The 23576-nt window shown below is 43.6% G+C and overlaps 1 protein-coding gene across 1 annotated transcript; it reads left to right on the top strand.

Moving 5' to 3' along the window:
* The first annotated feature begins 1236 nt into the window (after positions 1-1236).
* SSU72 (SSU72 homolog, RNA polymerase II CTD phosphatase) lies at positions 1237-20037 on the top strand. Its single transcript, XM_062507391.1, has 5 exons — positions 1237-1374; positions 7093-7236; positions 16706-16845; positions 18468-18586; positions 19391-20037. The coding sequence occupies exons 1-5, from the start codon at positions 1295-1297 to the stop codon at positions 19490-19492; spliced, it is 585 nt and encodes a 194-aa protein (XP_062363375.1). The 5' UTR covers positions 1237-1294; the 3' UTR covers positions 19493-20037.
* The last annotated feature ends 3539 nt before the right edge of the window (positions 20038-23576 follow it).

Below are 23576 nucleotides of genomic sequence, written 5' to 3' on the forward strand. Positions count from 1 at the left end.
ATAAAGCCTAGTTTTGGCCGTTCCAATTTGTTCGGTTTTCAGTAAAAACGTGAATTTTTCCTCGTGAAATGCAGAATTCCATGATTAATCCAAACACCAACCATCTGTTCACTGCGGAGCCCTCTGGGGTGTCGAGCCCGGTTCTCTTTCCTCGGCGTGACTCAATCCTGCATCCCAAACGCTTTCCCTCGGGATCTTCCAGCCCCTCCGCGGCATTCGGCTGCCATCTAGTGCCAAACAGAAAGAAAATTGTCCTAAAAACCTGCTTTTCTGACAAGCGGTGCTTTTTGATTCCACAGGCCGGAGAGGCGGCAAGATTCAGGGACTGGCGCTGAATGGCTGCTTTGTGTTGGGAGCGCTTGAGACTTCATCGCCTTTTTTTAATGCGATGAAATCTTCCTAATGTTCAACCTGAACCTGCCCTGGTGCAGTCGAGGTCGTTTCCTCTCATCCTGTCCCTGTTCCGTGGGAGAAATCCCAATCCTCTCCGACTGTCCCCTCCTGTCAGGGAGTTGTGCAGAGCTTGAGGATTCCCCTGAGCTTTCCCAGCTCCCTCAGCCGCTCCCGAGACTCCCAACACTTCCCCAGCTCCATTCCCTTCCCTGGAGGCGAAGCTTTAGAACCATGGAAGATCCTGAGCTGGAAGAGACCCACAAGGATCGGGGTCCAAGCCCTCAACAATCCCACCCTGTGCATCTTTGGGATTGTTGTCCAAACCCTCCTGGAGCTCTTGGGGTTGTGCCCATTCCCTGGTGAGCCTGGGCAGTGCTCAGCACCCTCTGGAAGAGGGAAGAACCTTTCCCAAAATCCACCCTAAACCTCCCCTGGCACAGCTCCAGCCATTCCCTGATCACCACAGAGATCAGTGCCTGTCCCTCCTCTTCCCCTCACCATGAGGTCTCCCCTCAGCCCCCTCCAGGCTCAACAAACCCCTCACACTCCTCATAAATCTTCTCCTCTGAGCACCAACACCTTCACAGCTTTTATTTGTTTTTAACAATGTTTTTAACAGAACTCGGGCTGAGGCGGCACAACCCTCTCCTCCCACGCTGACGCCTGTTGTTTCCCAGAGCCCACCGGCGACCCACACTCCCCCAGCCGTCCCCCGGCAGGCCCCGCTCCCTTGTCCCGGCACTCCCCTCACGGAGGCCGCGGCCGCTCCGCCTCCCCCGCCCCGTGCCGCGGTGAGGCCCTGCTGACGCGTCCCGTCCCCGCCCGCCGCGCTGCCGCCGCCATTTTGTGGAGCGGCGGCCGGGAGGGAGGGAGGCGCGGGCAGCCCAGCGCCGTGCCCGCCATGCCGTCCGCGCCGCTCCGCGTGGCCGTGGTGTGCTCCAGCAACCAGAACCGCAGCATGGAGGCGCACAACATCCTCAGGTAACCGCTGCTGCCCGCTTCGCCCCCCGTGACGGCGGCGCTCCGCTGTCAGGGAGGTGCGGATGGGGCCGTGCTTTGAGGCCTGTGCCCGGCCCTGCAGGCCCGTGCTTGCGGGACAGCACCCCGACTTCATCCCGCTTTTATCCGCTTTTTACTGCCCTTCCACACCGTTTGTACGCCCTTTTTACCCCCCTTTTACCCCCTTTTTACCCCGTTTTCGCCTCGACTTCTCCGCGCCCCGCTCCAGGCCGCGGCCGGCGGTTCCGGGCCTCGCTGACGGAGCTGTGGCTCCAGTGCTGGAAACAGCGGCTGGGGTCTGGAGTGGAGCAGGGCCTGTGTCTCGGCGTGTGGAAACTTTTTTTCTTTTTTTTTTTTTTCTTTTTTTTTTTTTCTTGAACGTATCTGGAAGGGGCCCACAGGCAAGCCGGAGAGGGACTCTTGGTCAGGAGCTGGAGTGATAGGACAAGGAGGAATGGCTACAGGGTGAAAGAGGGGAAACTTAGGTTAGATGTTAGGAAGAAGTTTTTTTAGAGTGCTGAAAAGGGTGGCGAGGCGCTGGCATAGGGAGATTGTGACTGTCCCACCCCTGAAAGTGTCCAAGGCCAGGTTGGACGGGACTTGGAGCAGCTGGGGATGGTAGAAGGTGTCCCTGCCCGTGGGTTGGGTTTTAAGGTTAACGTTTTGTGAAGACTGAGCCACTCTATGCTCTCAAAGGGAGCCCTTTCCTCTCACAGGAGAACCAGAACATTCGGTTCAGAACGCTAAACGTCCTTGAGATTGTAAGTGTTAATCTGTTTAGCACTCCCAAGTGCTCTCGTCTGGGCTGAAGAGATGAGATGGGAGGCTTGGGACAGACTGATGGACAGGAGAGACCTGATCTGCCTGAAATCGTGTCCCTAAATCTTCCCTTTGCACTGCAGGAGCACGATAAGGATGGTCAGGTTTATTTTATTAAAGTTTTGCGAAGAAACGTTCACATTAGAAGTGCACATTGATTGCATAGTAAGCAAAACAACTCTGCATAACATGTGTGCTACATGTAAATAAAAATAAAGGCTTTGAAAGGAATAAATAATGGAAGCATTTGATCTGGCAGCCATCTTACTGTGACAACATTTCATGCACGCTCACTCTTGGCATCGGATGTTACCTGTGGTAGTTCTGTGAAAACATGACATTGTTTTTCCTTTAATAATGCTGGAACAGAGTTTTAATTGAAAACTGAGTGTTAAGGACAAAGTTAAATTTAATCCTAATGTCTGGCCTTTTCCTTCCCCTGTGTTTTTGCAGAGATAAATCACTTCCGGTGTGACTGATGTTTGCCAAATGTGGCAGGGGTGGTTTTTTAAAATCCTTCTCCCCTAACGTTTGATTTAGAAGTAACAAAACTGTATTTAGAAAACGTGTCATTTTATTAACATTTTTTGTAGTTAGAACAACAGTAGCAGCCCGTTTTCCAGTAAACTTGAGGAAAATGTCTGTGTTGGCTCCAAGCCAGCTTGCCTCACCAGTTCAGGGCAGTGTGTTGCACTGCAGTTGGGAAGAACACATGATAAAAAGAGGAAGAAGAGTTAGGAAGAAGCTGAGGAATTATGAAACTTTAAGGTATTTTGTTAGTACATGACAAGACTTTAAAAGACACGGATTCTGTGTGCTGTTGGAAAACAAAGCCTGGGCTCCAGCATTCAGTGTGTGCTTGTGTATTTTGTGATGAACCAAGTTTTGAACACTTGCTTCTAATTTTCCAGCAGAAGTCAGGCTGCAGGTGTGTCTGAAGTTTGTTGATAGGATAAGAGCCATCACCACTGGGGTGTGTTGAGCCAAGGAATCGAAGGGGTGCAGGAAGAGCAGTGCAGACAGACACGATCCCTCCTTAAGAGCTGTCAGACTGGCTGTGTGTAACCCCTCCCTAGGTCAGGTCTTACTCGCCCTGCATTATTTGCTTTTGCAGGCTGTGCTGGGGTGGGGTGAGAGAAGCAGAGCAGGCCTGGGTGCTTTGTAAGCCCTGCACAGCAATAACAGAAACAAATCCACCACACAGCTGTTGGGACAAAAATTAACTCTACCCCAGCCAAAACCAGCGTGCTCTATAGGTGATTTTCTCTTTTATTTTATATTTTACCATAGAGCAGCCTCAGGTTGTGATTCTCCCTCAGAGGAGGGAGACAGAAGGGTAAATCTCCTACAGCCAAACTTTTTTATGGAGCAACTTCCACATTTCTGTGTGCTTGGTGAAAAACACCTGATGGCTTTGGAAGGAAGTTATTGAGTTCAAGTTCTCTGTGTCACTGGCAATAAAAAAATTTCTAAAATGCCAATGCACTCTTCAGCCATATATCCCTTGTTTTAGAAACTAACTTTTTAAATAACTTCTAGGAGATTAGAAGTATGAACACAAGATCTTAGTGACAGCAGGGAAATTCAAATATTGCAACCCCTGTAGCAAAAACTTAGTTTTCATATTGATATTAGGACTTGTAGCTCAACATTGAGGTGTAAAAGGAACTTTTAAGTTGCACCTGTGCTGTTTCCAGAAGTTGTTACTCACAGCTTCTCTCCTGGCATCATCTGTCAGCACCAAAATACAGTGAGGTATTGACATCTGTATTGTCTGATTTAAGAACTCCTAAATTAATAACACTCCCAAGAAGGACAGATTTTTCACATTATTACATTAAAGCACACTTCCATTTAGCAGCTTAGTAGTGATAATGCGAATTACAAGTTGTTAGTATTCCAAATGAGTTCACAATGCTTTTGTCTTGCTGTTCAGCAGTGTGGGCTTGTTTTGGGGGATGATTTTTTTATACTGATTGGGAAGTAGCCTACAAGGGTTGCTGGTTATTTTCCTGCTACCTCTTGTCTAAAGGGATTTGGTAAAATTAATATGTCCCCTGAAAACCTTCACCACTCTCAGTGCAGTGGCACTGCAGGATTTATTGCATTTGCTTTAGTATTTAGTAATATTTCCTACAGCCATTATAAAAAGAGGCTGTGCTGTTATGAATGTACAGTAAGCTGAAAAACAATTTAATAAGAATGTGTGAGATGCCCAAATAACAGTGAAATAAAAGAAAGCTGTGGACAAAAATTCATGTCTCAAGCTGCACTGATGATGATGATGATGATTATTATTATTATTACTATTTTTCCTGCCAGTGCCTGGAGCTGAGAGGTCCCAGTCTGTGGTGTGTCAGTGCAGCCCAGGTTGGTCTTTGATTTCAGATCTGTTTTCAGTGAGCTCTGAGATCCTTTGGAGGGAAGTGCTCAGGGCCACTTGAGTGGTGCTCTGAGCTCTTTGTGGTGAGCTTTGGACTGGGAGGTGAGCAAACAGCTGAAAATGAGATCTGGCAGTGACTCACTCTGTCCTTAATGCTTTGGTAGTTTATCTAGATCAGCCTTAATGGTATTTATAGAAACAACTTCCTGAAATATGGTCATTGCTAGTTTGTTAAAGTTTAACCTCCACATTGTCAGAAATCAGTGCTGAGATAGTCTGTTTATCTCTCTTACTCTTTTTGTGACAAAGCTCATTTTTGTTTTCCATCTTCCGGGTAGTTTTACCAGGCCAAAACCAAACACTAAATTCCCATTGTTGTGTAGGGATTGTTCATTTTTTCAAATGTGCCACATTTCCACAGACACCTGATGATTCACTACACTGGATATGTTCAGCTATTTAATAAAAGTTGATAATATTTAATAAAAACTCCTGACTGATGGCTCTGTGCAGGCATTTTTTCCCCTCTCCTGTGCCCCAGAAATGTGTTGAAATGTTTTTAGAATGCTTCATTGTGCCTGGGGCACAAATAGTGTAAAATTTGACACTACTCCTCACCAAGGTACAAAGCATGAAATTCCATGTGAAAAACTCATATTCCAGCTGTTCAAGGAAGTAATTTTGAATGGATCATGAGCCTTGGAGGCACAAATTTCTGATGTGTTGAATGTCAAATGTTTCATATTGGCTTTAGATGGGATCATGCAAACTTCAGGGACATCTACAACAATTACAGGTGGAGGTTTTAATGTGTGTGATCCAAGCAGACCTGTTTCAAAGAATAATATTAAAATAAAGAAAATGAAAGTTAGAGGAAACCATAGAAGAAAAGATCAAATTGAAACATGAATTTTTTAGCACTGCAATTTCTTCTGTACATATTATGTCTCTCTTCACGTCCAGTAGAAGCAGCAGAATCAAAACTTTGGATCTGCAAGTATTGCAGGGAAAATAAATGAACAGTGACTCATAACTGCACCAGTTACATGTGATAGAGGGCTAGGAGGGGCAAAGAATTGCACTTTTTTCCACTTGTATCCATTTTCAGTCATCAGTCCTGCAGAAAGAAGCAAAAAATCCTCACTTGTCTGTTTACAGAAACAGGCACCTATAAATAGTTGCTGGAGGAAAAAGTGAGGGGAAGCAAGAAAAGAGAAAGGAGGGGCTGTGTTGCAGTAGGAGGAACTGAAGGAAATAAGTGTTGATAGTTCAGAGCTGTGTTTGAGTTTGGGGCAGGTGGTGATCACAGTCTCTGCCCAGAAACATTTGGGATCACTTTGGGGACACCCTTGGAAGGCAGACACACAATTCTGAGTTGGTGTCCTGCTGAATTTCCTTGGATGTGCACACCCAGGAATCTGGAGCTGACTCTTGCACTGGGTCCCAGTTCTGCTTACTCCCCTCAGAGGAAGGCACTGCAAATTTGGGGTTATTTGTGGGAATCTGGGGGCACAGGCACTGGATTCTTCACTTGCTTTTAGTTCAACATTGTCCATTCAGTCTCTGCTAAAATCGTTCAAGCTGAAAGTGTGAGTCCTTGAAAAAATAGATTAAGTCCTGATCTTGCAGTTGCAAGTTTTGTTGTCATTACAGACCCAAATGTTTCAGCCTTCTGGGTGATATCAACAGTATTTTATCATGTAACTTGGTCCATTAGACAACCAAAAAAACCCTATTTTTTGTTCCATTATTCAGTGGATTGCCATATTTTTTAATGTTGCTGAAGGAGGTATTGAGATTTGAGTATTTCAGTTAATCAGTAAGAACATTTTGGCATAACTCCTAAAGACAAGCAGGTTCCTGCCCTTTTTTTTTTTTTTTTTAAATGGAACTAATAAACAAGCAGTTGTTCATAAGAATGGAATGAAGCAATCCCTGCTTTAGCCAAGAGTTTTAGAGAGCAGCCAGCAGAACATCTGCCCCACTTGTGTAAAGGTAATTGCACTGTATGGTTTTCAGTGGCAGGCACACAAATGTTTGTCCTGGGCTAATTAAATTACACCAGAGGCAGTTTGGGCAACAAAGTGAGAAGAGTAATGCAGTGAGGCCAGCAGGACACTGAAGTATTGTTCAGTACAGTTACTTTTTTGTATCAGGAGAAAATCATCTCTGCCTGCGTTATCATGAATGCAGAATGTGTTTGTTGCAGATGCAGCAGGTCAGAAAGCACAAAAGGAGAGCACAGAAGACATTTCCAAGTAGCTGTGTGCTATAATTGTATGGAAATTCCTGTCAAATAGAGGTGCTTCCCTTGAAGTGGTGTGTGAATTTAGATTATAACTGCAAGGAAAATACACGTTGGTTACTCTTGGCAGTTTGGTTGCTGGCTGCTGGCTAAAAGGTGCTTTTAAAATTCACTTTAATGTTCTTCAGCATTTCAGTTTTTTAAGTCCATTCAGTGTAATTGTCTTCTCTCCCCCTTCCTTTGTGTCTTTCAGCAAACGAGGATTCAGCGTCCGATCCTTTGGCACAGGGACTCACGTGAAACTGCCAGGACCAGCCCCGGACAAGCCAAATGTTTATGACTTCAAAACAACATATGATCAGATGTACAATGATCTGCTTAGGAAAGACAAAGAACTGTATCCCTGTGGCATGGCCTCTTTAAAAAATCCAGTGTGGTTCATCCTTGAAAGGTGTAATTCATTATTTGGCATTAAGAATCTATAGAGTTGCTTGGCTGGAGAACTTTAACTGATTTAAGTTTATAGGAGGTTTTTTTTTTTTTAACAGTGGGCCTCTAATTCTCCCTTGTAAATTGTTACCCAGTTCCAGTGCACACATTCCAAATGCTCTTTTGTAGTGTGTTACCATGTTTAGCTCTTGAATGAACACATCAATACCCTCAGATTGTCCATTGCCTCCCCTGCACTGTGGATCCTGCTCAGTGCAAAGACTGTCCTGAGTGTGGATTTGGGAAGAGCGACCACCTGGACTTTAATGTTGTATTTAGCTCAGACAAACTGCCAGGTAAGGCTTACAGAATACTTTCTCTGGGAGAGAGGATGCCTTTCATTAAAGAGCTCACCCTTCTCACTGAGGATTTTGTGATATGTGATTTGCTCTGTGCACCGAGAAAAAATAACCCTGTAGGTTATTATAAAGAATGGACAGAGGAAGGCTCAGTAACACTTAATCCTGGAGAGCAAAAGTGAGCAGGGTTAGGCACACTACTAAAAGTATTCCAACTGCAGTATTTTAAAATACCTATATTTAAAGTTGATTTTTTTTTTAAATAAGAAAACCCACAAACAAAACTTGGGGAACTCATTCTAGATGTTTTTTCAACAAGAACACTTTTTTTAAAAAAGTTCAAAATGTAGTATGTAGTCTTAATGTATCACGTGGGATGTGCTGGTTTATTTGATTTTTTTTTATCCCTCTGCCTAAAGAGAAAAGGAAAATCTTGCAAACCCATCTTAACGAGATATGCCATACCCATATCCTGATTAAAAGACCTACTTAAAAGAAAATTCCTTGAACTGAGAATTAATTTTAACAAGCACCAACGACTTGAGATTCCCTTTTTGAATTCTTCACTGCTGCTGTGATGAATATGGCAGTACTTAAGAAAGAAAAAAAAAAAAAGAAAACAACAGAAAACCAACCTGTTCCCCCCTCTCAGCATGTTTTGGAGTCACCATTGTGGTTCTGCTCCATGCTTTGCTGTGTTCCCCAAATATATTTGCAGTGTTACAGTTAAACCTTTTCTCAAGATAAAGGAGATTTAAACAACAGCCACTGCAAGGGAAATAGGGCAACAGCAAATGCCTCTGTGACTTGGCTTTTTTGATTCTCAGATAATTTAAGGTTTTCAGACTGAAGACTTGACAGCACAGAAAGCAACTCCATTTCCAGAAGTGGGTTTTGAGGGTAAAGACTCGAACCAAAACCAGAGCTGCTCTCAGCAGCGAGTTGTGGAATAGTTGTTTTTGTTTTTGTTTTTTGTGACCCAGGGTCCCAGGGGCTCTCAGTTCTGTTGGGTGAGCATAACTTCAGAGAGGGGCTGGGAATTTCCTGTGGGGTGGGAGGGGCTGCTGTCCTCATGGGCTTGGAGTGTGGTTGGGATGGGGGTACCAGAGGAGGGGTGGTTCCATATAATTGAGCTGCTTTTCTGTTTCCCAGCCTTGCTTTCATCATCTGTAGTCTGAAATTTTGAGTCTTGCTGCCAACACCCTGCTTATTCCCATATTCCAGTGAGGAGACACCTGAGGTTGGAGTGCTCTCCTTGCAGGCACTGTGGACGCCAGATCCTCAGTGACATTGTGGCTTTGAGGGAACATCCTCTGCCCAAATCAACGACCCCCAGGTTCAGAAAGCAGTGGCCTCAAACAAAAATGAGCTGCTGCACTGCTGGACCTCACTCAGAGCAAGTTTAAAATTGTGTTAGAGACAAGAGATTCACTGAACCTCTACTGCTTACTTGTGAAGAGGGGGAGCAACTATTAAAAACCCACTCTGCAGAGATTAAAAGCACCTTCATTGCAGTTAATTAGTGAAATATAGAGCACAGGCTCTCATACCTTGAAGGCATATGTTGAATTTCAGCAGCACAGGAATAGGGGATTAATGGAGCCAGGAATACAGATTCGGTTGAGTAGGTGGTTACAGTAGATCTAAAATGGAAGGACTTCAAAGCCTTTTAAGATGTGGCAGTTAAAACTTGGAGTTAAAATAAGTATCAGCATCTCCCATTGAATTTTTAGAATGTAGCATTTGAATTCCCTGAGCCCCAATGCAGGACTGTCCCAAAACCATTTAACAATGTTCTGAATGTTGCTTTTTTAAAACATTCCTCTGTTATTTCTAGGACAACAGTAGAGAATTCTGCTCCTGATTTGAGGAAGACACAGCCATGGTCTGTAGTTCCCATGCACCACCTTGTATTTGCATGTGTAACCCACCTTTCCAACATGGGAATTATTTGTCCTTATCATTACTTGCCCCTTAAAACTCTATGAAGGGGTTTGAGGACTTAACTCTAATTCTGTGGTGATGACCTTAAAGCTGATACAAAAATAGAGCAGAACTGCTGGTGAGCCTTGTCTTCAAGTGAAGGCAAAATCTAGCCAAGGGTGAAACTTGCTAAACAATTTAAATTTAAACCCAATTTAAATCTTCAGCAGTTGATGCTATGCCCAGGGATAGGAGCTGTTCAAATGGAAATTTGGCCAAAATTCTGCAGGAATTGCTCCTGGGTTCTTTATCAATGTGAGTAATTCCATGGCTGATTGTTTCTTTCCTTTCCTAAACACTGATGTGTCTGTGACCCTCACATTAAAGCTGATTTTCACAGATAGAGGCTATTTTTAATTAGGATTTCTAGGCAGCCTGCACCCTGCAAGCTTGGCCTTCTGCTCTTTTTCTGACATTTTTTACCTCCTCTTTTAATTTGACCTCCCTAACTTTAGATAGGATTCCAGTTTTAGCTCCTTAGCTCCATGAGGTCAGAAAATTGAAGGGAGGGTGGAAAATGTGTCCTGAAGAAGTTCCTAAAGGAAAATTCCAGAAATGAAGAAGAACTCGGTGCATCTCCCTTGAAGACATTGATTCTTTTCTGTCCAAAAAAAAAAAAAAAAATAGTGATAATCTTGGTGATGGGATCTAGCTTTAAGTCTGTCAACTCCATATTGAAGTTGGATGCCCATGTGATATTTTATATGTAGCTCAGTCTTGAGGAGTAACTGACCTAAGTTCTGCTTCAGGTAAGCTCTTCATGCATGTACTTATCTTACATTTTCATCTGCTTTTTCTTCATGGATTTTGAACTCCTAGGCACTTGTCAGCTTCTCTCCTGAGCTGTCATTGCAGTGTTCAGCAGGAGAGCTGTGTCTCTGGAAGCCACTTCAGAATGTTTCATTTAGTTACATTGAGGGATTTTTAATTTTTTTAATTTTTTTTTTTTCTTTGGTTGGGTTTGGGTATTTTCTTCAATCTTTTAAGCCTAACCTTGCAAGAGCTAAAAAATAGTTGAAATCGTGGCCTGCGTGTCAGTGGCAGAACTTCTTCCAAAAGCAGTACAAGTCTCATTTTTTTTCTTGCCTTGTCTTACAAAGTTCTTCAGTGCTCCTAGAAATAGAGAGAAGGGATGAGGATGGAAAGAAGTGTTTAAACTGGATTTAAACAGGCTTCTAAGAGGCACATTTCTGCAAATCGACACACTTCCAGCCACAGGCTGCAGTCCAATCCCTTTTTCTCCATGAAGGATTCCAAGACCAAAATGCTTCACAAAACCTCAGGCCTTTCAAAGGCAGCAAATCTTCAGTTCTTCGTCTGCCTTCTGATCACGCTGCCTTTAATTTTAATCTTGGCTTCATTCACATTAGAAAGGAAATATATCAAGTTATTAAAATATGTGATCTGCATATATATTATTTAAATATTATTTCCCCTGTGTTTGAGCTTCGGGACATGGTACAGACTCCGATCTAATAGCAAATGCTTTTCAGCAACATAAAACACCCTCTGCCACCCTGTTTCTTGTGGGGAGTCTGAAAGCTTTATTTCCCTACCCAAGGTGAGTCCCAAACAGATGCTCTGAGGAATCCTGACTGAAGGATCCAGTCTGAGGCTGATGACTCTTGTAAAATCCATTCAGAGCTGGAGTGATTTCGTTCTTTGGCAGTTCCATCCCAGTTTGAAGGAGAGGAGCAAAGTGACAGTCGATGCTTCTTGCCTTGGAGTTACCTCCCATTAACACAAAACTTCTCTGCCAACATTAGGGATGCTTATACTTATTTTTTCTTTATTCCAAACCAATTCCATTTTCATGGTAGCAGCTGTAATTTCTTAAACTGGCATTGATTGCAAGCCAGGAGTGTTTCCTGCAGACCTCATCCAGCGTGGTGCTTTCTCTGCAGGCTCCTGGTGCCAAGTGGCCCTGCTGTCTCTGATTGTATTCTCAGGTTTCCCAAATGTGCTAAATGAAATGGTTTAATCCATTTAGGGTTTGCAGTGCTTGTGGTTTGTTCTGTCTGAGGTACTTGAAGCTGTAACTGGAAATTCTGAGTTTCACAGCACAAAGGGTGACAGCAGCAGGAGCCAGTTTGGAAGTGGCTGTTGCAGCCCCTGTTTGCCTGGGCAAGGGGAGGGTTCATCCTTTCCCACAGACCTCTCCTCAAATCCCTTCCCCCTTCCCAGTCCTACATTTGCTGCTCATCTCTGGAATCTGGCACTGCTTCCCAAACCTGAGGGGAGCACCCCCAAGTTCTGTGTGACCCTCCCAGGCCCTCCTTGCTCACCTGCTGCTCCCTGCAGTGACTGCAGAGGTGACATCTCTGTGTCACTTACTGCCAGGTGATCCAAACACTGGATTCCAGCAATCCAAACAAATCTCTTCAAGTTCACACTTGGGTGAAGTGCACACTCAGCTGTTAGATGGCATAGTCAGATCCTGCCACATCCTCCAGTCATCTTGTCCTTGTCATTCTGCTAGTCCCTTCAGTACATCTGTGACATCCCTTCTCCACCTCTTTGGCACTGGACTTTGCTATTACTCCCTCACTTTTCCCCTCTGGCAGCTTGGATCTGTCAATTTTCACCCCAAATACAGCTTCAGCTGCTCAGCACTGATAAATTCTTGTCTGGCACTTGAGCTCAGGGCTAAACTCGAGGTGTTTGCTGCCTTTACTGATGTGTGGGTACAGACCCCTCAGCTTTGGGGCCAATGCAGGCTTCAGGAAGTGAGCAGGGCTGGCATGTGGTTATTTATATTTGGACTAACTCCTAGGAGCAGTTGGATTTATCCTTGCAGCTCGTGGCTTACAAATGCTGTAAGTGCTTGTCCTTCACTAGGAAAAACAAATTTAGGTTTTTTGCAGGTTGTTCATGTGGGCACAGATGTTCTGGAAATGTCATGGAGCCCAGCTTAGCATCTTTGTGCTCATTTTGGATGGCATATTTTAGAATCCCAGACTGGTTTGGTTTGGAAGGGACCTTAAAGCTCATCCTGTGCCACCCCCTGCTGTGGGCAGGGATATCTTCCACTGTCCCAGGTTGCTCCAAACCCCGTCCAACCTGGCCTGGAACACTTCCAGGGCAGCCACAGCTTTGGGCACCCTGTGCCAGGGCCTCCCCACCCTCACAGGAAGGAATCTTTTTCCTAATATCTTACCTTACCCTGCTGTGTTTCCATTTGAATTCAATAGAATGGTTTAGCATTAATATTAAGTTAGTGACCAGCAAAAGACTTGTGATCAATCTCTGCTCAGTTTCAGTTCCAAAGGACAGGCATTGTATTAGGAATTTTTTCCTAATATCTCACCCTGTTTCCAGTTTAAATCCAATAGAATGGTCCAGTGTTAAGATCTTACCAAGTTAAAGAACAGCAAGAGACTTGTGCACAATCTCTGTTTTGTTCTAAACTGCCCAGTTTCAATTCCTAAATTCCAGGCATTGTGTTCTCTTCGTCTGGGGTGAAGGCAGTTACTGCAGCCATAACCACTTGTGCTTGGAAAATGGAATTTGTGGTGCCTGTGCCCATTTCTGCTCTTTGATTCCCTCTAAAAAGAGCTGATTCTGAAGGTGCAAGAAGGTGGGGCAGCCTCACCCCTCTCACACATTTCATTTAAGGAAATGTCCAGTTCCTTGACAAACTGCCAGGCAGGCTTGAACACAAGGTGTTCTGTTTATAATGCAGATACTAATAAATAAATAAGGATAATATGGAAAAGACACCTGCAAATGCCATTCATGCTCAGGTGAGAAGCACTCTGCCCTGCACCTGGTTTTCCCAAAGAAGAAATGCAGAGTTAAAGGATGGTGTCAGCTGCACAAAAGGGAATAATCAGATTTTTTTTTGAAGGTATAGAAGTTTTGGGTGCCAGCCATTACTTTAAAGAGTTATTTTTTTTCCCTAAAAAGGGTGTGTACATTTGAGCAAGTATCATTTGCCCAGTTAGGTTTAATAAATTGGCTTTTATATTTTAAGGAATGGGCTGGGTTGGAAGGGACCTTAAATGTCATCTCATTCCTCCCCTCTACGTGGCAGGAACAGCTTGCATAGACCAAGTTGCTCAGAGCTCCATCCAGCCTGGCCTTGGACACTTCAAGGGATGGGGTAGGGGGATAGGGATGGAAATTTTAGATCTATCTAATTAATTTCTATACCCCAACACTCCCAGCTCAAATCACTTGTGAGCTTCAGCTTTACATGGGAGTTAAAACAGAACTTACTGAATGCTTGGATTAGTAAGATAATTTTTCTTCTATCATCCAGGATAGAGACTTGACTCTCTTGGCCATCTTTAGGTTGGTGCTTGTGGCTAAAAGTGGCTTTTGGGTCCTGTCAGTGACAAATAATGGTAAAGTTTGGAGGGGTGAGGGATGGTTACCCAGATGTCTGGAGCAGGGACCCATCAGTTGGATGGTAAAAGGCATTTCTGGTGTCCATGACAAGAATTTTAAATTTGGGTAGCAAAAGCAATGAGAGCTTTAGGGATTTAGCTAAACACTTAAAAAAAATAAAATTCATCACTAGTATGGGATATCCTTAGCTAAAAGGAGAGAATGCACAGGAATAGAAATTCTCCATGAGAATGAGCAATAATGCTGTGCCTATTGGAAAAACCCAACTTTTGTGCTGCAACATCTCCTTTTTCTATCAAACCTTTCCACTGCCGAGTTGTCCTGCCTAAATCCCATCACACTGTGGATCTGGTTAGCACAGTTATTCTAATAAAGGTGAAATCTGAATTGGGCTCTGTAAAAATGTGGTGGATTTACTCTGCCAAGAGTTTGAAGTAGGTGAAGGGAAATGCAGGCAAGTTCTGGTAGGGCTATGATGTGACAGCACAGAAAACCAGGGAAGATTTTGAGAATCTGAGTCCTGAAAAAAGAGCAGGGATGCACAGGACAGGGAGTATGGAGTTGAAATCTGTTGGAAGGAAAGCAGAGCCTGATTTAAATGATCTAACACCTGCCAGTGTGGTGGAAACCATTCCTAAGTTGTATCTGCATTCACCTGAGCTCCCAAAGAATAAAAAGCTGCATTATTATGCCTTGGAATAATAATAATGTGCAGAACACACCCCCTTTCCTCACTCAAAGGATGTGCTGGCTTTTTCCAGGTGAAAAACATTCCAGGCAACCAAATAGGAAAGCACCATAAATCTTAAGTGCTTCTTTCAGTCTCCTTTTATAGGCAGATGGACCCTTGGAAAAAAAAAAATAATAAAATAGCTTAAGTTGGCAGCAGTGAGCTGGGCTGTGAAACAGAAATCTTGTGTGGGTTTGGGAATCTGCGTAATTCTGTCTCCAGGCTCACTCAGGAAAACGAGGGGACAGATGCCAGCAACATTTTATCCTAGAAAGGGAAAAAAAGAGAACCCAAAAAAGTGTGTGGGATGTTGTGGATTTTTTTTTTTTCCCTCTTGAACTGCATGATGTAGAAATGAGGAGTGCAGAGCCCAGGAAGGGCTCCCCTCCCAACTGAGCAGAGCAATGCAGGCAGATGTTGGCATATTTTGGAAATGGTATTTTGAAAATGCAGTCATTTTCCTGCTCTGCAAATAACCAGAGGTCTGAGATGGCTCCATCCAAGTGTTTTGTTTTCGTGTTTTGTTTTGTTTTTTTTTTTTTTCCCCAAACATGACAAACACCAGGAGAGTTCACAGGGGTGCTGGTGTGCAAGAGCTTTGGGCTGTAAAGGACAATTCCTTAATAATATAAAGAGAAACCTTTTGGGAAAAAAAGAGTAAAAAAAGCTTGGGAGTGATGTGGCGAAAAGAAATGCAGCAGAAGTCAGGCTAATTGACATAATTTAATTGTGATAAACAGCCTATCAGTCAGTTTGTGATGCAAAATTGAAATTACAAATAGTTGAAGTGCAGTGATGCAGACACACAGAAGAACTGAATCTGTTTTCAGCATGAGGTAGACTCTTGTAGGTAGAAAGCTGGGTTTAATTTTTAATAGAAGTTAAACACTTGAAGGATTTAAAATCTTTGGAGGCTGTTTGCTTGAACAGGAGCACAGGTGCATATCTGGGCAGTAGAATTTCAGCTCCTGCTAAAAGGTAAGCAGGGAATTGTTGGTCTTTTGTTACAAAAATAGTGGGAGTGTTTTCTGAAAAGAAATACATGTCTGTCACCTTTTTGGCAAGGAGATAAGCCCAGGTGACCTCTTACATACTGCTAGAAATGATGGAAATTGTTTTATTCTCAGAAATGTTATCTTGAGAAATTACAGGCTGTTATCCTTACTGTTCCATTGTAAAAATATATACTTAGATGGCTAAAAATACAGCTGTGGTAAAGTCAGGAGGAGATGCATCCCCTTGCAGGCTTTCACAGTCCAAACCTCTCCTGGTGTTGCCAATTTACCCCTAAAATTTGCCTTCAGAGGGAGTTTGGTTTTACTCAAGCCTGGAGTGCTCCCAGTGAAACTGCACGTCACAGAAGGGTGGCAAACAGTGGGGTTAGAGAATCCTGCCTGGAAAGGGGCTCCAGGATGTAAAATCAGAGCCTCAAGGTTACAGCAGCAGCATAAATATAGCTCCCAAGCAGCATCACAGATTCCTTTCACACAGTGATGAAGCTCTGACAGGCATAAGTCAGTGTTTTTCTTCATTCCTTCCCATTTGTGCATCTCAGGATATTTTTATGGGATGTGCTTCTGTGATTTCTTTGGCTTCCTTTGGAGTTTCAGTTGCATAAATCCACATTTCCAGGTAGGACTTTGTGCAGGTGGCACCTGAAACACCTCGGGATGGCCTTTGAAGAGTGAGGCCCCTGAATTGAAGGGGCTGAAAGGAATGTAGGACATCCTGCCACAGAACAGCACAGCCTGGGGGTTCCGAGCATGCATGGATATAAAAATAGCTGCCCAAGAAAAGTTCTTCTGAGCTCTTTGAAAGCTGTGGTGCCAGGGACACGTCTGTGAAAAGCAGCTGCATGGTGGGGATTGCAGCCACTCTTTAGTGGTCACTGATTTTTAGATTTGCAAGCAGAATATTTTATTTTAAAGATACTTTAATAATTTACCTTGTGTTGGGCATTTGCTCAAAACCATGACTTTCCTTCAAGTAAAGATTCTTAACTCAAGCGACTTCAGATACACACAGAATGGAATTTTACACATGTTGGACAGAAATAAGAGAATCAAGCCACGACCAGAAAGATTCCAGAACTGCAAAGACGTTTTTGATTTGATCCTAACGTGTGAAGAAAGAGTCTATGATCAAGTAGTAGAAGGTAAGGAGCTTGAACTGATAAACCAAGTTAATTTTGAGTGGGGTTTTTTTTCCCTTCTCCCTGAAATCCTCCACAAATCTGGAAACCTCTCTGGCTCCTCCAGCTACTGGAACACCAGTGCTTGCAGTTATTGATGTAGATTTATGCAGCAGAGAAGTGATGGCTGAGCACTTGTCCCCAAAAGGTGCTGGCAGCTACACAGTGTGTGTGCACAGCAAGGGCTGGCACGAGGAAATTTATAGAAACTCCATTTGTGGATTGGAAATGCTCATGGATCTCAAAAACAGAACAAATTGGGACGAGCTGATGGAAAAACAAGTCTGAGCTGTGTTCCTGGAGCAGCTCCCCTTCCTTCCCTGCAGGTTTCCTGTGAGCTCCCAAGCAGTTTATCCCTATGAACCCCTCCTGTGCAGGTGGAGAAGCTCCTTGAGCCTGGTGAACACTGCAAATGTTCTGCAGCTCTACCCTAAAATGAGTCAGAGAGGAGGCAGAAGGATCTCAGCTGGGCATCCAGCTCCACATGAGCACAGCACAGGGGGTGGATGTGAACTCCCTCAGAGCCATGGGGTTTCAGCAGGAGCTCTGCTAATTCCTGAGCCCAGAACTTTGTGTCTCTGCAATTGCTGGGTACAGTTTGTGTGAGGTTTGAGGAGTTTCCTCCACACTGAAACACCAGCCAGGTGAATTGGTGTCATCCACAGAACTTAAAGGTTGTCTCCTGGCCTCTTCAGTGGTCATGTCACAATACCAGGACACTTTTAGGCTTTGCCAGGGCTCTGAATACTCAAGGGTTTGAAATGTGTTGGTGAATTCTGAGAAAACTGCCCTGGTCCTTGAGGGCATCTTCAGCCTGGCTCAGGTGGAAAGCAGCTCTCACTCTGCTTTTTAATGGGAGCAGGGGAAGTGAAGAGCAGCCACGTGCAAATTTTCCAGCTCTCTACCTTCACCAGGCCCTTCACACTTGGCCCAAATGGCTCTGGATATGAAAAATTATATTTTTAAACAGGTTTGCCAAAATGAAGGTGCAGAGTGGAGGTAGGAGAGAGCAACTTGTAGGTTAAAAACTGGGTGTAGAAGGAAAGATGTGTTAGGGAGGCACAACAGTAACACGTGTGCACTTGTAGGGGAAACTCTTTATTGTTTTCACCCTTGTTAGTAAATGGAACATGTTAAAAATAGAATTTTCTGATGTGACCATCAGTGCTTAGCTTGCAGGAGTTCATTGTGCAGTTCAGAATGTTGGATGTGTTGGTGCTTTTTCAAAAATGAACAGTTAAAACCCTCCAGGTGAGGAAGCCCAAAATCCTTCTTGACTTTTGAGATTCTTTATCTTTAAAGATGGTCAGAGTTAAGAGGAGCAAAAACTTCTTTTGAGCAGGGAAAATAAACTGCCATGACCCTTTCACAAATCTGAATTAATGTTTCCAAAATCCACCTCTTGGTTTTTTTTTTTGAAACAAAAGGGATTATTAAGACAATATTAAAGAAGTCCTTAAAAATACTTCAGAAGATTTGACTGTGACAACCCCTGTGCTTTTTTTTTTTTAAATCTTGTTATTACTTTGTGTAAAATACGATCCCATTCCACCCAAAATTTTGCTGTTGTGTTTTGTTTTAAACAGATTTAAATTCCAGAGAGCAGGAGACGTGTCAGCCAGTTCATGTGATCAACGTAGACATTCAGGATAACCACGAGGAGGCAACGCTGGGTGCTTTCCTCATCTGTGAACTCTGCCAGTGTGTAAGTAAAGAGGAAAACCAGCAATCCTGGGGGTTCCTTGGACCCAGCTGGCTGCTCAGGGGCTGGGCTTTGCTTGCTGCTCCGTAAAGCTCCTGCATTTTGCAGTTGTTCCAGTAAAATCCATGTCAAGATGCAAATTTCCACATTCTCCTGCTTATTTTCGGAGCTGTTGGGCAAATGGATGAATTTAACTGAGCTCATGGTTTGCAGAGTGAACTCCCTTCAAACCAGTTGTGATTAGCTGGGATTTAAATGTGAGGGTTGCATCCTGAATCCAAATATCCTTAAAAACACCCTGTATTTTATTGTGCCACACTAAACTAAAGACTAGAATTAAAATGAGCTGCACTCAGTGTGATGTGAGCAGAGGAAGGTCCTGTGTTCTTTCACACTCCAAGGCTGAGGAGTTCACCATCCCAGGCTGGGATTTATTCTGGGCTCAAGTCCTTTCCAGATCCAAGAAGCCTAAAGAGGGTTCAAGAAGTTGAAATTTCAGCCATCTGTTCCCTGTGCCTGGAGCTATTCTGGAGCCTCTGTTTGTTATCTGGGGAGGAGGGATGGTGCCTGCTCAACCAAGTCCTCCTGAAATGCCACTTGGGTGGGCTGGGATCTGCAGATAAACATAAAACAGAATATCTGTACCTTTGGGAATGCTGGGAATCTCAAGAAAGTGCAAGAAAGCCCTGTTGGGTACAGCCTGCCCAGTTAGATTTCCCAGTAAACAAAAAAAAAACTGGGATTATTGCAGTTTTCTGAACATCAAATCCTTGGAGCTTGGTTGCTCAAACTTGTTTTCTCTTCCAGATACAGCACACAGAAGACATGGAAAATGAAATAGATGAGCTGTTACAGGAATTTGAAGAGAAAAGTGGAAGGACTTTTCTTCATACTGTCTGCTTTTATTAAAGCACATCTGTCTCTTAGGCCTTAATCCAGATGAGGGAAGCATGTGTTTAAAGTTCTGATTATACTGTATTTTCCTGGAAAATGAATATTGATATTTTTGTTTGTTTGTTTGTTTGTTTAAAAACTCCTTTTCAGTGTCTTTATTTTTTTTTTCAGTTATTCTGTCACAGGTAGGCAGAGATACTGGTTGGGCTTGTACATATAAAATGATTAAAAGTATACACAAAGGCCACCTATTTAAAAATTAAAATCAAGTTTTTCTTTAAATCCTACTTTAATTATTATAAGTAGGTTTTTAACTATAAAGAGAATGTTTCTTGAATATAAGTTTATAATGTATTTTTCCAGCTTATGAATTTATTTTATTTCAGTTGTGCTTTTTTTTTTTTTTTAATGTGACAGAATGGCTGAACTCTGTGAGGATGTGAATGGAACAATGAAAAAAAAACTTGAGTATCTGTATATTATTAGCTATAAAGTTGGAAGCATCCAATAAAAAAATAGTAAAAAAAAACCCTTTACGTTTCTCTGTTTTCAAAATAGAAGCTGAGGAAGTGTGGCTGTTCTTTTTGAGGTGAAATATGAAATATTTGTGTGAGGTGAATGAGACTGTGAGGTTTTAACTGGAGCCCACTGGATTTAGAGGACTTGGGGCAAACTCCAGGCAACAGAAATAATTTAAAGTTGGGTTTTTTAAACCAAAGTAGTTTTGAATGGAAGCCTTTTCTTCCCTTACAGCAAAAGTAAACACAGCTCAAACCCCAGAGAATGGGGGTGTGAATACAAATAGAGCAAAAGCTCAGAATTCTGTCTGCTCAGGCTGATACAAATGACAGCAAACCAAATTATTCCACTTGCAGAGTGGAATACCAGTATTTATACCAGTGTGACTGGCAAAGTGGTGTTGCTTTCAGGGACGTTTTGAAAGTTTGGTTTTTTTTTTTCAAGGCACTTGTGAGTGATTTGGAGCAAAGCAGGCTCGTTAAAACTGGGATACCTGAGGACAATTTTGCAAACATCACCTTGGAGGTGTTTGTGCTCCTGCCTTCTCTCATTCTGTCACTGGCAGCTGACAGGAATCACCTCATTTTCCTTAACTTGAATTGTTCTGCACGTGCAGGAATTTGGTGCCAGGATTTTTAGTGGTTCCCCCTCAGTGCAGGCAACTTTTGCAGTGTTGTACTGAGTCCTGTGACGATGCTGTTTAAAACCTTTGAGGGGCACACAAAAACCACGTGGAAGGGAATCATTTCAGCTTCCACACCTGAAAACTGTGAGTCCACACTGGAAAATGCTTCTTGGCAGCTGCAAATGCTGAGCTCTGAGTCAGGCCCTCAAAGAAACCTTACACCTCTGCACTCCTGGGAGCTTTGTGGTGAAACTCAGCCCTCTGCCAGCTCAGTCCTGTGCTGGCCACTGTCCAAATGGGTCACTGCATCATGCTTGGGTCCTGGGGATGTTTAATAACCCAAAATTACCTGTGCTGGGGTGGTTTTTTGTCTGTTAAAAACACTTAAAGCAGGAATTGTGTGGAGATGAGGACAAGCAAGGGGATGGGGAGTTGGAGCAGCAGTTGTTTCTTTTCCAGTTGCCTGGTTCTGTCCCATTTTATTCCTGGAGACTGTATTTGAAGGATTTCTGCTCCTGCTTTGTCTGTCTGATACCATCTCTGTTTCCATGGGGATATTTACAGCCAAAGGAAGGAGATGGTTCTGTAGGAACTGCTTTGCTTGATCCCTTTAACGACCATCCAAGCAAGCCCAGTGCTGAGTGTTTGGAGCAGAGTTTTTCTTCCCCAGCACTGAAGCTGCTCTGTGGTGATGTGAAAAAGTTTGGAAAATTGTTTGGAAATGTTTTCTACTTTCAATTTATTTTATCCTACCCAGAGTTCTTGATTGTTATTTCATAGAAAGGCAGAAAAACCTAACACAGGATATTTTAACCTGTGGTTTGTGTGTATATGGGGATTTACAGCAGAGTCCTTTTTATGGATTGATAAGAACTCTTGACATGTCACTGCTCATTTAACTTGCAGGTTACTGAAAAATTGATGATTTATAGAAATACTTTTTCTCCATATGCTTAATTAGCATTGAAATCCCCAATGAAGCTCAGTTTATACAGAATTGTGTGGGGTTCTTGCCTTTGAGATACACATTTATACGTACACAGGTATTTATCTGTAGGTGTAAAACTGGTTAAACACAAGGTACAGGTTATTTTCTGTGTCAAGAGAAATTGCAAGAGAAACATTTAATTTAAAGGAAACAGGTTTTCCTTTAAGAGCAAAGTGGAATATAAATATTTGTGTGCTGGAGACTGGGGAAGAATCAGTGCTGAAAGATTTCTTTTCAAGGTCTGGAGTTGCCTCTTCCCTCTTTAGCGGAGGGAAAGCAGGGAAGAGTTCACACCCTGTGAGCACAGACCGTGAGGAAAGAGAATTTCTGCTGCCTGGGAGAGTTTCCAGCTATTTGGGATATTCCCAAGCTTCCACAGGGTGGGCAGAAGTGGCTTTAAAATGCAGATTTCTCCCAGGGGTGCCATCCCTTCCTTTCCAAACACAATGATTGTGTCTTGTCAGCACTTCTCTGGCTTTTTTGACTTTCTATGAAATGAAAGGATGAATTAAATAGATTTTTTTTTATGCTGCTCCTGTGTGGGCAGATCTTTGCCAAGCACTTCTTGAGGTTTCCATCCCTCTCCAGATCCCATCCATGAGGCACAGGGCAGCAGAGCCCTGCTCACTCCTAGTTTGGAGTCTCTTCCACACGAGTCGCTCTTGGGTTTGTGGTTTTTTCTCGTGGTTCTCAAGACTTTCAGAACATTCACAACATCCTTCTCCCTGTCAGCAACACCAGCACATCTTTCAAATGGGTTTATGTAAATAAAACTGGGGATTCTGGTGATTTTCTCCCTCTGCACTGCTGGTGTCTCATTCCTGAAGTTCTCTGCCTGTTGAGGAGTGCAGACAATGCACTCAGGCTGCCCTGTGGTGGCAAAGAACTTCTTCCCAAGGTTCTGGGGTTGCTGGATCTGTGCAAAAAACGATGATCCTGCATTTCCCCAGTGAATTTGTTGCCGAGTATCCACCTTCAACTTCCATTTCTCAGATGGGTTGGATCTTAGCAGAAGGTATTGATAAAGACAACTCGTACCGGCATGGAACTGGGGGAAAAATGGGAACAAAAAACAATGAGTGGAGTCCATGGAGGGTATGAAAGCAATTCAAAAGGATAAGAAACGCTTGCTCTGGTTGGTGTTAGGCTCTGCTGTAAACTCTGACCTGTGTGAACACCACAGAACTGAGCTGAGCTCGCGTTCCCTTCAAGAAGAAAGCAGGAGTCAGTTCCTGTAGGTGTGGTTTGTGATAAACTCCTACCTGGGGCTGAATATTTATGGGGTGGAGGGGAAAATAATCTTAATTAAGGACTGGCCAAGTGCCACTGAGATCCTGTGGCATGGTCTCTGCAGCTCTCTGGGTGAGGATGGTGGTGACAGCACAGCTCGAGGCTTGGAGCTGAGCAGGAGCCACAGGCAAGGTGGGTACTGCTTTTCCAAAGGGAGCAGCTAAATCTTAATTAGGAATGAGTTTAACAAACACCTGGTGGTGTGTGTAGTACTCATTAGAGTCTCTGCTCAGGTGTGAATGTCCCCTGGCTCAAAGGCAGGTGTGACAGGGCCACTTTGCCCAGGACGAGGCTGGAGTTTGTCACCTGCCAGGCAGCTCTGCTGAAGGTGGGATGTGAAGGGCACTGGGAGCAACCAGGGCTGTGGTGCTCACACCCAGGATGGTCAGGACAGGGATTTCTGGGATCTCTCAGCAGCCAGGACTGATCAGGACAGGGATTTCTGGGATCTCTCAGCAGCCAGGACTGATCAGGACAGGGATTTTTGGGATCTTTGAATAGCCAGGACTGATCAGGACAGGGATTTTTGGGATCTCTCAGTAGTCGGGATTGATCAGGACAGGGATTTTTGGGATCTCTCAGCAGCCAGGACTGATCAGGACAGGGATTTTTGGGATCTCTCAGCAGCCAGGACTGATCAGGACAGGGATTTTTTGAGGACTTGTGCTCCAGAAGCC

This window comes from Cinclus cinclus, chromosome 23 (assembly GCF_963662255.1).
Source record: "Cinclus cinclus chromosome 23, bCinCin1.1, whole genome shotgun sequence".
NCBI classification, from domain to species: Eukaryota; Metazoa; Chordata; class Aves; order Passeriformes; family Cinclidae; genus Cinclus; species Cinclus cinclus.